We start from the raw sequence: 15,378 nt of genomic DNA, 5'->3' as shown, positions 1-15,378 counted from the left end.
GATGGTTTTTACTCTGCCCATGTGTCCTATGAGCATCATAGTAGCTGCTCCACAGGCCTTGCCCTAACCCTTCCCCAGCCGTTCTGGTGACAGCATCCTCATTGCTCCAAATACCCAGAGCAAGCATTTGGTTTTATCCTTAGGAAAAAAGTTACTACATGACGCTTCAGTGGAACGGTAAATTTGTGGTGTGTCAGAACGTAGCTCTTTGAACTCTGCCTTTAGCTGTCTGGGTTGGCTGCATGGCTCTGAGGCATACGTGGGAGCCCTCTGCAGAGAGGAAAACGTCAAAGTGGGAGCAAACTGGAAGAATCATCACTGCATCAACATTTCTAGTTTTTCTTAACACTTCACAGCTACAAGCATGATTTATCGATGTTCAGCAGAGACCTACACTCTCCTGGGATTATATGCATTTGGTTTTTTCTACTTAATTTATTTGGATAATTTTATTTCAGTGGATTTGCCGTTGGAAGCAAGGTTTTATAGTTTGCAAATATTGCATTCTGGAAGTTCTGTTCTACTGGTGAACTATTTTTTGACAGTGCTTTTTTTTTTTTTTTTTTTTTTTTTTACCATCACATTTCTGCTTTCTGTGGATTGCATGCTGGCTGCCCTTGCTCTGGAACCTTGTTTTACTTTCTTATTGCACATTTGTTTCCCATCTGCCTGTACTTAGTTTTTGCACTTACAAACTCTTGTCTGTTTGTTTTGCTGTAGAAGCCAGAATGTATTGGGAATCTGTGCTCTGGTCATTGGAATATTTATATCTACCATTCAGATATATGGAAGTACCTGCGGGGCAGAATTAATAGACAGGTGGTTGCTTGATGGAAGCGAGAGTTGAGCAGAGAGAGGTGGGTAGTCTTACGAGTCTAAGAGTTAAAACAGGAACTGTCCTTGATCCTACTCTTTCCCACACACCCCTACAATCTAATCCATCTTCTTTGCTTATGGGTTCTATCCTAAAATTATAACCTGCATCTGCCAAAGTTTCCCCATCTCTGCTATGAGTCCCCTTCCCTGACCTCCTGCCACCTCCCCCAGGCTAAGCCACCATCTTGCCTTACTTAGTTAGACAAGAACTGTCTAAAAGAACTTTCGGTGATGATGGAGTTGTTCTGTATCTGCACTGTCCAATATGGTAAGCCCTAGCCACATGTGGCTATTGAGCACTTGAAATGTGGCCAGTGTGTTTAAGAAACTGAACTTTTAATTTAACTTAATTTAGATGTAAATATTCACATGTGGCCAGTGGTAGTGTGGGTCTAGATTGCATAGCCTCATGACCATATACTCTCTTGACCCCCACCCTATAGATTCCTCCGGTAGCCAGAGTGATCTTTTAGTAGGATTACATGTCATCAGAGCACCAACTATGCTTCTCTCTCTCTCTCTGCTGAATAAACGCCTCCTGCTCGACACCCCACCAACTTCACTTGCTCCCAGAGAAGGCATCACAGCTTCATTCTCTTTTGTAGCTGTTTTGCCCTTCACACAGACGATATCTCTATCTCCCTTCTGTAAACATGCATGGTGTCTACCTGAGCTGGGGTACAGTGTCCTTGATTTGTTTCATTTTTTTGTTGTAATCACATTCTCATCTGTCTCCCTGAGATTATATTCCTCATCACCTCTTTTATTGTGTGTTCCCAAATTTCCTTACCTACAGCTTTTGAAATAATCTCTTAGTTTTTTCAGGTCACACTTTTATTGTGAGTTGCAAGAAGATACAGACTCTTAAAGCTATGAAGTTGGTTGTTAAAGCCTAAGGAAAGCTTGGGTTAAGAAAAGGGAGCATTTGTTCTATTATGTGTACGTATATTTGGTTCTAAACATATTTAATTAAGAAAAATTTTATTGTTTTTTTACTATTAAAAATGAATCAATTATTTTTTTTTAATGTTTATGTATTTTTGAGAGAGAGAGAGAGAGTGAGCTGGGGAGGAACAGAGAGAGAGGGAGACACAGAATCCAAAGGGGGCTCCAGGCTCCAAGCTTTCAGAACAGAGTTTGATGCAGGGCTCAAACTCACGAACTGTGAGATCATGACGTGAGCCGAAGTCGGACACTTAACCAACTGAGCCACCCAAGTACCCCTGAATCAATTTTTTTTGAGAGATTGAGAGAGAGCATGTGTCGGGGAGGGGCAAAGGGAGAGGGAGGGAGAGAATCTCAAGCAGAGTGTGAAACCTGACATGGGGCTCGATCTCACAAACTGTGAGATCATGACCTGAGCTGAAGTCAAGAGTCAGATGCTTAACCAACTGAGCCGTCCAGGTGCGCCCAAAAAGGAATCATTTTTTCTGAAGAAAAATGAGAAAATGCCAAAAGACAACATGAGGAAAGCAATCCCACATTATCTCTTCATGCTGAGATAACATCGCATGCCGTGTAGTGCATGCATGTTGTGTCCATTGTAACGTCATATACAGCGTTGTTACCTGCTTCTTTCACTCAGAAATACCATGTGCTTTTCCTGTATCAGGAATTACTCATTACAAATCAATTTTAATGGCTGAGGAGTGTTATATTTCATGAATGTACCATATACTTGGGCATTCAGGTTATTTCCTTTTACTGTACAAGCAGCTTGTCAGGTGATTTCTTTTTCTTTGCTTTTAAAAAAATCAGTGTTCTAGAAAATACTGTGTTGTCCTTTTCATCTGCCTTTTGCATGCGTGTGTGAGTCACAGTCTTCCTGGGTGTTAGTATGTAATTTGTCCTGGACGTGGATTTGTTGTGACTCCATCTACCTACATCATGTTTCTCTTTGCGGCAATGACCGCTTGTTTTCCACACTGTTCAGTGGTTATAAAAACAAGTGTTACGCAGCGCTCTGTTTCCTGAGTGCACTGTTCACACAGGCTCACTCTCCCTTCCTGTCTTCCAGCGGAGGCTGGTCTCCAAGTCTCCAAGAACACACCATCGTAAACAAAGTTCTCTGAACACCTACTGATTGACAATGTGGTGTATTTTTATTTAAAATGACTGTTCACTTGCTATTCTGAAAACATGTAACCTTGACCTTTATATTCACCTCAGTTTTAATATTCTTTTAAATGGCAGCGGTATAAAAAAAAGGTGACTTCGTTCTTGATGTTACTTCTGAACGGCATGTAGGATAATACAATGTAAAGTAATAAATGAACAGCTATGTATCCATCGTATTTATATTGACATGCTTTGAAGAGTGCAATTAAACAACATATGGGCTTCTAATGTTGCTCCTCTCTCTTACTTTGATTGTGAGGTGGGAGAATTGTCATGGGAATCATTATAGAACTTCAGAGAAGCCCTGAGAGGTATTTCTTGACTTCCTTGTGAATTCAGGTTTCTAAATCAAGTCTTACACATTGGTCACATTTCTGTTTAGTGCATCATGAAAATGCTAATTAGAATCTTATTTAGCTAAAAACATGCAGGGAAGCACATATTGGTCGTTCTGGGCTGGGTGACCTCTGGAAGCAGGGGCCAGATAGGGTCCAAGGTGGGATAGGGTGTGGACATGGCAGCCACAGTCCTGAAGAGCCAAGGAGGCTGGCTTGGTCACAGAAAGTAGGAGAGCTGGGGTAATGGGGTTCAAGTGTCCAAGCTGCTAAGGGCTTGACTTTAACTGAACAAACCTGAAAACCTAGTGTTCCTGCAGGTGCCTGAGGCTGTTTTTCTTTTTAAAAAAATTTTTTTAATGTTTTTTTATTTCTGTGACAGAGAGAGACAGAGCATGAGTGGGGGAAGGGCAGAGAGAGAGGGAGACACAGAATCCAATGCAGACTCCAGGCTCTGAGCTGTCAGCACAGAGCCCAATGCGGGGCTCGAACTCACAGACTGTGAGATCTTGACCTGAGCCGAAGTCGGTCGCTCAACCGACTGAGCCACCTGAGGCTGTTTTTCTATGCACGGTCATCTGTTTTCTTTTGATGATCCTCATTGTTTAGTGACTTGAGATGGAGCCTGTGCTCTGAAGTGTTTTAAATCCAAATCAGAAGGACACTGAGGATCAGTTTGAGAGAGAGACTAAACTATGTAGCCGAGTGAGAGATAACTATACAAACTTTTCCACTCATTCCATATGTTTGTTCAGTTCTGCTCTGCACCAGAGAGTACTGTTGTTGGAATTTAGTAATGAATGTGACATGATTTCCCTACCCTTAAGGAGTGAACGTGTGATTCAGCATCTGAACGTAGTGGCCTCAAATGAAGGAAGCATGGGTTTCTCACAGCTGTAGATTTCAGTGAGCGAGATGCTAACGGTTCTGAAATAAAAACGGATTTGAAGGTCAGGACCGGCAGCACTGGGTGAGGAGTCAGGAGATGTGGTCATGGGCAGAGGCTGGCAGGTGGATAAGTGGACAGGCGTGGAATCGGGGGCGCTTGTACAGTCGTGAAGGCATCATCGGTGTGTGTAGCTAGTTTTGATATGGGCTGCTCTGAAGGCTTGGTGTCTCTGAAGGTCCTTGAAGTCACACTTTCTTCACCATGACACATTCTTAGAACTGCCCCGTTCCAGAACTGGGCAGTTCTAAGAATGGGGTGTGGACATGGCAGCCACTAGCTCTAGACCAGTGCTACTCAAGTGTGGTCAGCTGACTGGTGCCAAGAGATAAGTACAAACATTGAGAGTAAGCACTTAGTAATTTCTTTCTTTCTTTCTTTTTTTTTTAAAGATTTATTTTTTAATGTTTATTTTTGAGAGAGAGAGAGAGAGACAGAGTGTGAGCAGGGGTGGGGCAGAGAGAGGGAGACACAAAATCCAAAGCAGGCTCCAGGCTCCACACTGTCAGCCCGACGCGGGGCTCGAACCCACGAACTGTGAGATCATAACCCAAGCCCAAGTCAGGTGCTTAACCGACTGAGCCACCCAGGCGCCCCAGCACTTAGTAATTTCTATAGCAACTTGACATTGTAGCCACATCCAAGCGTGTGAGCAGTGGATTAGTTTGTTTGGACAGCATATAGACCCGTTTGGGTTTTGTGGGACTTACACGTGGGAGTAAGTTCATATCTGGCTGAGCCAGGGACTAGTCATGTGCAGTGGGACCACATATCTTTCCTTAATGAACAGAAACAAAACAAAACACAACAGAAAACAACCTGGTTCTTCATGACAGTAGTTTGACAAACACCTCTTTAGACCAAGCTCAAAGGTAACAGGAGGTAAGGCTGTGAGTCCCAAGGTCAAGAACTTAAATATAAAACATTGATCACATTCCAGTTTCATTTCGGGTCTTGGTCAATGAACAGACTTCCCTTCTTCTCTTCTCTTTCCTCCCTGTCATCAGCATGTATTTTTTTTCATGAACATTATTTTTCTGTGCAAATTATACACAATTCTATACTTATGTTCTGTGTACATTACACATATTTCGTAATATGTCATTTTAAATAACGTTATAGCATTTTGCTTTGTTTATATGCCACATATTTTAGCTCCTTTGTTTGGGAGCTCTTTTTCCTATTATAAACAGTGTATCTATGAATATTTTGTGCAAATTAGCTTTCTTTTCTCTTTATTTTGGTTTCCTGAAGTCTGTACCCAAAGGAGAAATACTGTGTCAAAGAGTCACAGTTGGATTGATCTCTAGAAGGATGGAACCGATTTATACTGTGAGACTCCATCCAGGTTTTCTCTGTGGCTTCAGGCTTTGTAGTTTTCATACTTTCTGCTGGTTTAGTAGGCATACACTTGCCCTGAGATTTTTTTTAATGTTTTTAAGTTTATTGATTTATTTTGAGAAAGACAGAGATAGCGCAAGTTGGGGAGGGCCATAGAGGGAGACAGAGAATCCCAAGCATGCTCCACACTGTCAGCTTGGAGCCCGATGTGGGGCTCGAACTCACAAAACCGTGAGATCACGACCCGAGCCGAAACCAAGAGTCTGACACTTAACTGACTGAGCCACCCAGGCGCCCCTGCCCTGAGATTGTTTTATCGTGCTTATTACTTCAGGAGGTAGTGAGGATGTGATGATTTGATTTTAATATTTTCTCACAGTTAAAACTAAATGATCTTTTTTTCTCAACTTTTTTTTTTTTATTTATTTTTTTTTGGGACAGAGAGAGACAGAGCATGAACGGGGAAAACTAAATGATCTTAAAAGAAAAACTTACCAAGTTGAACCTGAATGCTGATGTCTTGTGACTTTATCAGTTTTTACATAGCTTGGATATAAACTTTTCTTCGTTGTACTTCTCATCTTTCCTCATTCTGTGATGATTGGTTTTCTATTTGTTTCATTATATTATGTGGTATAAAACTTGTTCATTAGTGTTTACATTTTTATACTCAATTACGCCATCTTTCTATCCTGTATTTTCACGGCCAGAAATTATTTCCCCCTCATAAGTGGGATTAAATATGCTATTCTGCTCATTTCTAGCTTTTTAAATGCTTATCTCTTAGAGCTCTCTGGACCTTATTACATACAGTGTTTGGCATAAGATGTGGATCTAGGTTAATTTTATTGTATACTGGTATCTAACTTCCCCGATAACTTTTATTAGTGATTTCCCCTTATTTTTGCATTTCTTGTGGTTTGATATATATTAAGCAGTTACCATAGAATGTGTTTTTGGAATCTCTATTCATATGCTACCATTTATTTAAAATATTAATGCAATATATATGAATTTCATTTGTAATCTTTTTAAATTTTTTTTTTTTTTTTTTTTTTGAGACAGAGAGAGAGCATGAACAGGGGAGGGACAGAGAGAGAGAGGGAGGCACAGAATCTGAAGCAGGCTCCAGGCTCTGAGCTGTCAGCACAGAGCCCGACGCGGGGCTCAAACCCACAGACTGTGAGATCATGACCTGAGCCAAAGTCGGACGCTTAACTGACTGAGCCACCCAGGCGCCCTGTAATCTGGTTTAATAAGCACTCTACCACCATGACTTGAGAAAAGTATTATTTTGTACTCTGCCCTGATATTCTTTGAGTTGTATTTCATTGTTCGTTGGTAGTTTTCTAACAATGATTTTTTTCTTTAAACATTAAAAAAATTTTTTTTCTAAAGACATATTGCATCAAATCTTGAGATGAAGGACATTGAGAGAGGCACCCCCCCAAGTCTTCACAATCTAGTGCAGTGTGTGTACTCTGCCAACATTATTACAAAAACCAAGATGTGATCCTAGTTTCCGCAGTTTTGACACAGTGCTTGTATGAAGGAAGGTCCTGCCCGATTTCATGGCTGCACTCTTGGCCACAGGAAGGCAAGTGCTTTACGGGTATTTTCCGGGGCAGTAATCTTAGTGGGGGCGTGGCTGGTTAATGAGAGCACGAGGTTGAGGGTTTGAAAACTAAGAATCAGTTAGCTCAGCTCTGATCCCAGGCTCTAAAACTATTCTCTGTGCTTTGGTCACAGAGGAAACAGGAGGGATAGACTTGTCAGCATACACTGGTCATCATTAATGAAAGAAGCTGTTCAGAGCACATGGCATGGAGTACTGTCTTTGTATGCAAAAGAAAGTGTCTTATAGGGCCACTGTTTAGACATTAATAAGGCAGGAGGGAAGAAAACGTTAGACCATTAGACTAAAGTGTGTGTTTGTTCCGTATGGGGTAGTTTTGAGGGGGTTTGTGCCTCACTGTGTCCTGAAGCTTTCGTACTGCTGGCAAGTCCTGTGGGCAGTGCCTCCATCTCAGAGCCCCTAGTGGACAGGCACATACTGCTTCAGAGGCCAGCATGTGTCAGATGGAGGAGACCCATGGATGTTTGTAATAGAATCCTTTCCTATGTGGGGCCATTTGTCTGTGAGTGCTGAAGCATTTTCCTCTCTGATTATCGACTTTGTGACAGTATCAAGTGACTGAGAACGAATGTTTGGGGTATATTAAATTTTTATCAAATTTCCTAAGAAGTCAAGAAGTCTTGGCAATGAAATTAGCAAAGACCTTGTGATTATTTTAGAGATTACTTTATAAACTCTTGCATTATATAGCTATCGTGTATTTTTTTCTCCAGAGAAATGCTGCACTTGAACGTTTTTCTTCCTCTGCTTGCTGGTTTCTTGGTTCTCCTGCTCGTTGCTTAACATATTTTTCTGATAGATTAATATTTGTTGCCCCTAGCCTGTGTGGCTGACTGGCTCACTGTTTTCTTCCTTGTTTCCTCCAATTATAAAATGATTGAGCTAATAGGAGATACGTGTAGCACACAGACCTGTAGCTCATAATAAATAATTGCTCTGAATGCTTTATAGTATAGAATGTATCTCATCCTCTTTGAACTTGACGAAACCATGTGAGGTGGGAATTATTGCTGCAGCCATGCTTGTAAAGGAGAATCCTGAAGCTCAGAGACTGAATGACAACCTGTCTTAGGCCACAGAGCTAATTAGTGGTAGTTCAGGACCCTGGTTACAAATCTCATATTTTCCCTGGTATATCTTCTGGTTTGAATTCTTTTGATTGGGTTCCATTTTATTGGAAGAGAATGGAAGTGTTATTTTTTTTTTAAAAATCACAATATGTGGTGCTCAATTTAATGGGCTTAATGAATAACTGGCCATTATAATGATAACAAGTTTTTTAAGGGTTATGACTATGCAAAAAACACCTATTTAAAAAAAAAATTGAAAATATTTAATTTGATGATCAAGTGAATGTAATATGCCTCCAGTTGAAGAACTTTTCTAGTTTTATTCAAATGATCTCTTTCAAAGGGAAACAGTTATCCAGAAGCACCAGCTAAATAACTGAGTTTTCTGGGTGCTATTTTATAGTCAAATTTAAAAAATTTAATTTGCAAGTGTTTGTTGCCAGAGTGTAAACTTGCAATTGATTTTTGCCTATAAATCCGTATTCTATGACCTGGCTAAATTCATGTATTAGTTTTACTCGTTAGTAGTTTTTAGATTTTTAAGGATTTTCCATATAGAGTAAATGTCATCAGCAAATTGAGACCCAGTTTACTTCTTTCTTTGTGATCTTTATGCTTTTTTCCTTTTCTTGCCTTATGCAATGTATTTGCTACAATAATAGACACATATTTGAACTGATGCTGTTGTAATATCCTCATTGTGATAAGACTCCTTTATGTCTGGCTTATAAACCATATAGTGTTGGGGAATTTTATTAGAAATTAAAAAAATAAACAATCTTGAGTTACTGGAACTTACAAATTATTTTTCATATATTTGTAGTGAACATCAATGCCTGTTTTGATGTTGAATTTGTGCTCTACTAAAATGTAATGTAAGGAATTTTGACAGGTGCTTGCTATCAATTCTGACAGGTTTTTAAAAAAATTTGTTTTTTAAAATTATGTGGCAAGGCGAGACTAATGAGAGCTTAATAAGAATCCAGTTTCATTGAGGAAAAGGTGGTTGATTTTATAGGCAAAATTTAGAGAGATGCATGTTAAGCAAAGTGAGAGAAAAAGGAGAGATGAAATTGGCATAGAAAATCAAGTATCTAAACTGTGAACAATATCCTTGACTGTTCATTGTGGCAGGGTGTCTGTAATTAAATAATATTTGAAATGTGGCATAGAAGGCTACAAAGAGAAATAGAGTCAATTTAACTGACATTTCTATGCTGTGAGAACTTGGGCAAGTGACTGATCCTTAATTCTTAAAATTTTTTTTTTTAAATATTAAAAGTTTTTTAAATTTTTATTTGTTTTTGAGAGAGAAATAGAGCATTAGCAGGGGAGGGGCAGAGAGAGAGGGAGACACAGAATCTGAAGCAGGCTCCAGGCTCTGAGCTGTCAGCATAGAGCCCGATGTGGTGCTTGAACTCACGGACCGTGAGATCATGACCTGAGCCAAAGTTGGATGCTTAACGGACTGAACCACCCAGATGCCCCCTTAATTCTTTTTTTTCAACCGTCAAATGGAAATAATAATAAGCAGCTTGTAGTATTGTTAGGATTAGAAATAATACATGAGAAGCACCTGGCACATATCAGGCGTGCAAAAATATGTAGCTAGGATTATTAGAGGGCTCTATCCTTTATTATTTACTTATTAAGTTATTGATTTATTGAATTATTCTAATTTATAATGGGTACGATCAGATATTCTGTGTCATTGAATGAAGAGAAGAATATCTTTGAATCGAAGAACCCCTGCTAAAAGAATATAAAACTTTATGTTCCTGGAGACTTGCACTGATCAGGGAGGGAGAATGATGAGACAGGATTGCCGTGGTGGTAGTTGGTTCACTGGCCAAACTTCTCGTTTCCCTTTTCGTCCCGTACCCAAGTTTGGAGAGTCCGACAAGCATGTTTATTTCCCAGGCCCTCTGAGGCTCTCGCCTGACTGGGAGATTGTGAGCAGCTGTCCGGAGCACCTGGAATCCAGGTTTGGGGCAGACGCTGATGCTGTGGGTGGCTGTGGAGCCTCAGAGGGTCATTGCAGATGACTACAACAGCCAGGTGGCCTTTTGCTGGGCTTTGTCTTCATCATTTGCCCTCTTTCCCTTCCCTTTTCTTTATCTAAATGACTTGGCGAGACATCCTTGGCTAATGTTGTGACCTGTCTCTTTCTTCTAGAATTCTGAAGGTGGACTCTATGTATGCATGAATACATTTTTGGCCTTTGGAAGGGAACATGTTGAAAGACATTTTCGAAAAACTGGACAGAGTGTGTACATGCACCTGAAAAGACATGTGCGAGAGGTGAGCTGCACGTTTGGAGAACTGGCCTTGATATCTTTCCTGTGGCATTGTCGTGGTGTGGTTTATCACATGGAGAGTTTACTGTGCCCACATGACTTCTCATTCCTTTTGAGGATGGGAAACAAAAATGGGACCCTTTGCAGAAATTCACAGGTTTCCCCAAACCCTGTGTAACTCAGTTTAATTTTTCTCTTCCTCTGAATTTCTGATTGGTGTTAAGAAGACATGGGTCAACTGAATGAAAAAAAAGTTAAGCAAAAAAATACAGACAAGTACACAAAATAATGCCAGAAATGCAAAAATCACAAGTAAAAAATATTTGGATATTTTTGCTTCAGATTTTTTTGTTTTGTTTTGTTTTGTTTTGTTTTGTTTTGAGCAAGAGAAAGAGCTTTCCTGAAAGTTCAAGTCCCTTTTGTTTCCCTCTCCAGTAGTAACCATGGCTGCAAATTTGTTCTCGTTCCTATATAGGTCATTCTATTTTATTTATGTATGGATAGTCATGAACAATATGTAGAATGACTTTATATGGTTTAAAGATGTAGATACATACTATCATACTGTTACTTATAATTCTGTGTAGAGCTTTATCTTTTCACATTGTTCTTGAAACCTATTCATGTTGCGATGTGCCTGAATGTACTTACTTCATTTTATTATTTGTTTGTTATTCCCTCTTGTGAGTACCTTGTCATTTATTATTCTTTTGTTCTATTAATGAACATTTAGATTGTTTCCTTTTTTTATTTGCTTCTACAAATAGTGCAACAATTGGGGCGCCTGGGTGGCGCAGTCGGTTAAGCATCCGACTTCAGCCAGGTCACGATCTCGCGGTCCGTGAGTTCGAGCCCCGCGTCAGGCTCTGGGCTGATGGCTCAGAGCCTGGAGCCTGTTTCCGATTCTGTGTCTCCCTCTCTCTCTGACCCTCCCCCGTTCATGCTCTGTCTCTCTCTGTCCCAAAAATAAATAAACGTTGAAAAAAAAATTCAAATAGTGCAACAATTAACATTTTTATACATTTCTCCCGGGGGTACATGTGTAAGATTTATTTTGGAAATAAGTATATCTCAAAGTGGTAATGCTGGCTTGTAGAGGTACTTATTTTCATTTTTGCTAGGTATTGCTAAATCTTTCCCCAGAGTGGTTGCACTCAATTTCTACTTCTGTCTGCACTGATTAGCAATTCCTGTTTTCCCACCCCCCATCAACACTTGGTCAGACTTTTGATTTTTACCAATCTAACGGTTGTAAAGTGGCATCTAAATAACTGGCATTTCCTTTTGTGAGGGTTGAACATCTTTATATGTGTTTATTGGCTATTCTGGTTTTTTCTTCTCTGATTTTCCTGTTTTCTTATGGTCTATGGCTTATCTTTTTGCTTCATTTATGAATTCTTTTATGCAGAAGTTTTGAATTCGATGTTAGATTTATTAACCTTTTCTCTTATGAATTGTGCCTTGTGTATCTTATCTATGAAATTATTTCCCAACTCAAGGTCATAACAGTATTTCTTTTAATACTTTTTTTTGAAGTACATGTGTATTTGCATGAGCATATGTGTGTTTTAGCATTTTTGGATTTTAATCCATCTGTCGTTTATTGCATTTGTGTGAAGTATGGGAATCTGTTTTTTATTTTCCATACTGAAAACCAGTTTTCCTGCTGTGGTAGGCTAGTGCAATCTTTCTAAATGATTTGTAGTATCATCTTTTTGTATATTTTATTTTATTTTTTTTCATTTAAAACTATTTTATGTATTTATTTATTTTAGTATAATTTGTTGTCAAATTGGCTAACATACAGTGTGTAAAGTGTGCTCTTGGTTTTTGGGGTACATTTCTATGATTCATCGCTCATCCCAACAAGTGCCCTCCTAAGTGTTCATCACCCATTTTCCCCTCTCCCCCATTCCCCCATCCCCGCTCCATTTATTCTTTTAAGTCTCTTATGGTTTGCCTCCTTCCCTTTCTGTTTGTAACTATTTTTTTCCCCTTCCCTTCCTCCATGATCTTCTGTTAAGTTGCTCAAGTTCCACTTATGAGTGAAAACATATGATATCTGTCCTTTCTTTTTGTACATTTTAACTTTCCATTCATAGTTGGGTCTGCTTTGGGGCTCTTGGTTCTTTTCTGTTGATCTTATTTTTCTGAATATGCATTGGTGTGGCCAGCCTTGATATCTGGTGGTACAAACACTTTTTCCAGAACTTTCCTGGGTTTAGAAATTTATTTTTCTTTTAAAAAAAATTTTTTTTTTCAACGTTTATTTATTTTTGGGACAGAGAGAGACAGAACATGAATGGGGGAGGGGCAGAGAGAGAGGGAGACACAGAATCGGAAACAGGCTCCAGGCTCTGAGCCGTCAGCCCAGAGCCCGATGCGGGGTCCGAACTCACGGACCGCGAGATCGTGACCTGGCTGAAGTCGGACGCCTAACCGACTGCGCCACCCAGGCACCCCTAGAAATTTATTTTTCTATACAGATTTTAGAATCAGTTCATCTAGTTTAAAACATCCTGTTGAGATTTTGATCAGGATCACATTGAATTTGTAGATTATAATCTATGGCACTGGTTAAGCTCCACAAGGGCAGGGCTTTTTGTCTGTTTTGTTCAGTTCTGTGCCCTCAGCACTTAGCTGTCCCAACACACAGTAGGTGCTTCATAAATATTTATTGAATGAGTATTCAAAATGACATAGTTCATTTTGAATCAGTTCAGTATTCAGTTCTCTTTTGTCTCCTTCAATAATATTTTGTCATTTTCAGTAAAAGAGCTTGCATTTTGTAAGATTTTCTTAAATGCTCTGTAATTTTTGTAACTATTGTTACTGCTAACTTTTACTTACTATATTTTAATTGGTTATTGATGATGTTTGGGGATGTTATTAATTTTCAAGTATTGATTTTTATACTTAGCGACACTATTCAGCTTTCAGTCCTAATAGCTAGTAGACTGTTGGAACTTCTAGTCAGTGCTGATTTGAGGTTCATCTAATCGTTCATGCTAGCCTGCCTAATATATTCTCTGTTTAAGTTCCAGACAAAGGAGAGATCCCAAAATTGGACAGTGGGCAGAGTAGGAGGAAGAGGAGGAAGAGAGGCCAGGAGGTCAGATAAGCCATCACCTCAATGATTAAAATAGTCTAATATTGGCCCGATATTACATGATTTACATTCACTGCTCCTGTTATGTGGGGCATAGCAATTCTTATGAGGTCCGCTTTGTCCTGAACAGATGTCCTAGTATAAAATGATGAAGTTTTAGGAAACTAGGGTGGGGTGGGGAATGAAACTGAGGCCCAGAAGCTTGAAATAACTTGCTCACTAAGCTTGTGGCAGAATTGCAGAATGGTGGTAATTTCACATGGTTAACTCTGCCTCTGAAGTCTTCAGTTAAATATTTCACTCCCTGACTACAACCTTCTCTCAGTTTAGCTCTGTCACTCATTTATTCTGATTTCACTCTGTTGTTCTCCCTCCTTGAGATTTCCAGGCCCATGACTTGTCCAGGCGGCCACTGCTTCTGTTTGTTAAGCCTGCTTCTCATGACTTGAAACATTCTCTTACCACCAGTGCCTTCAAAGATCCTTTGCCCTTTGTCTCGCCTAACTGTCCCCAGAGCTCCAGCCAGTCATGCCATCAGCATCATCATGGGTTCTGTGTGCATACTGTGAGCAATTCTGCACCACCATGGTCTGGGGCCATGTCAGACTCCTGGTCTTCCCCCTTCTGCTGGGCGCACTCACTGTCCAGCAAATTTGGCCTGCACCTTCTCCCACTCCAGATTCTGGATGCAGTCTTCAAGGTGCTGCCACGACCTCTCTCACCATCCTTAGAAAACAATTTGACTGGTACTTTACCAAGAAAACAGGGACCCTGGACAGGAACTTCCTGAACTCCTGTCTTGCCTCCTGGGAACTCATTGCATCTGGTTCCTCCATCCCAGCAGAAAGCTATGTTCTGTCTGTCCTCACAGCTCTGTTTCCTCCTCCTCATAAACTTGCTCCTTCCTTAACTCCCTTTTCTTCAATGTCTCCCTCTTCTGGCTTTTTCCTCCCACCTTAAAAAAAAAAAAAAAAAGCACCACTCTTAGACAGACAAAAGCTAAAGGAGTTTGTGACCACTAAACCAGCCCTGCAAGAAATATTAAAGAGGATTCTTTGAGTGGGAAAGAAAGACCAAGAGCAACAAAGACTAAAAAGGAACAGAGAAAATCTCCATGAACACCAACTTTACAGGTAATACAATGGCACTAAATTAATATCTATCAGTAGTAACTCTGAATGTAAATGGACTAAATGCTCCAATCAAAAGATATAAGATATCAGAATGGATAAAAAAATGAGATCCATCTATATGCTGCCTGCAAGAGACTCATTTTAGACCTATACACACCTGCAGATTGAAAGTGAGGGGATGGAGAACCATTTATCATGCTAATGGACCTCAAGAGAAAGCTGGATTAGTCATAGTTATATCAGACAGACTAGATTTTATTTTTTTATTTTATTTTATTTTATTTTATTTTATTTTATTATTATTTTTTCAGACAAACTAGATTTTAAACCAAAGACTGTAACAAGAGATGAAGAAGGGCACTATATCATAATAAAGGGATCTATCCAATAAGAAGATCTAACAATTGTAAATATTTATGCCCCCAGTGTGGAACACCCAGATATATAAATCAATTAATAACATAAAGAAACTCAGTGATAACAGTATAAGAGTAGGGGACTTTAACACCTCACATGC

The 15,378-nt window shown here is 39.6% G+C and overlaps 1 protein-coding gene and 1 non-coding gene across 2 annotated transcripts in view; one reads left to right on the top strand and one right to left on the bottom strand.

The window, feature by feature from the left end:
* Positions 1–15,378, top strand: part of USP13 (ubiquitin specific peptidase 13) — a 119,453-nt gene that overhangs the window by 12,593 nt on the left and 91,482 nt on the right. Inside the window, 1 exon segment of the mRNA XM_045502889.1 lies at positions 10,498–10,623. Within this exon segment, the coding sequence (XP_045358845.1) occupies positions 10,498–10,623 (126 nt within the window).
* LOC123576314 lies at positions 7,015–7,174 on the bottom strand. The gene has a single exon (XR_006701321.1). It is a non-coding gene; the product is annotated as a small nucleolar RNA SNORA81 (small nucleolar RNA).

This window comes from Leopardus geoffroyi, chromosome C2 (genome assembly GCF_018350155.1).
Source record: "Leopardus geoffroyi isolate Oge1 chromosome C2, O.geoffroyi_Oge1_pat1.0, whole genome shotgun sequence".
NCBI lineage: Eukaryota > Metazoa > Chordata > Mammalia > Carnivora > Felidae > Leopardus > Leopardus geoffroyi.
The sequence above is the reverse complement of the archived record's forward strand: the minus strand, read 5'-3'. Positions and strand labels throughout refer to the sequence as shown.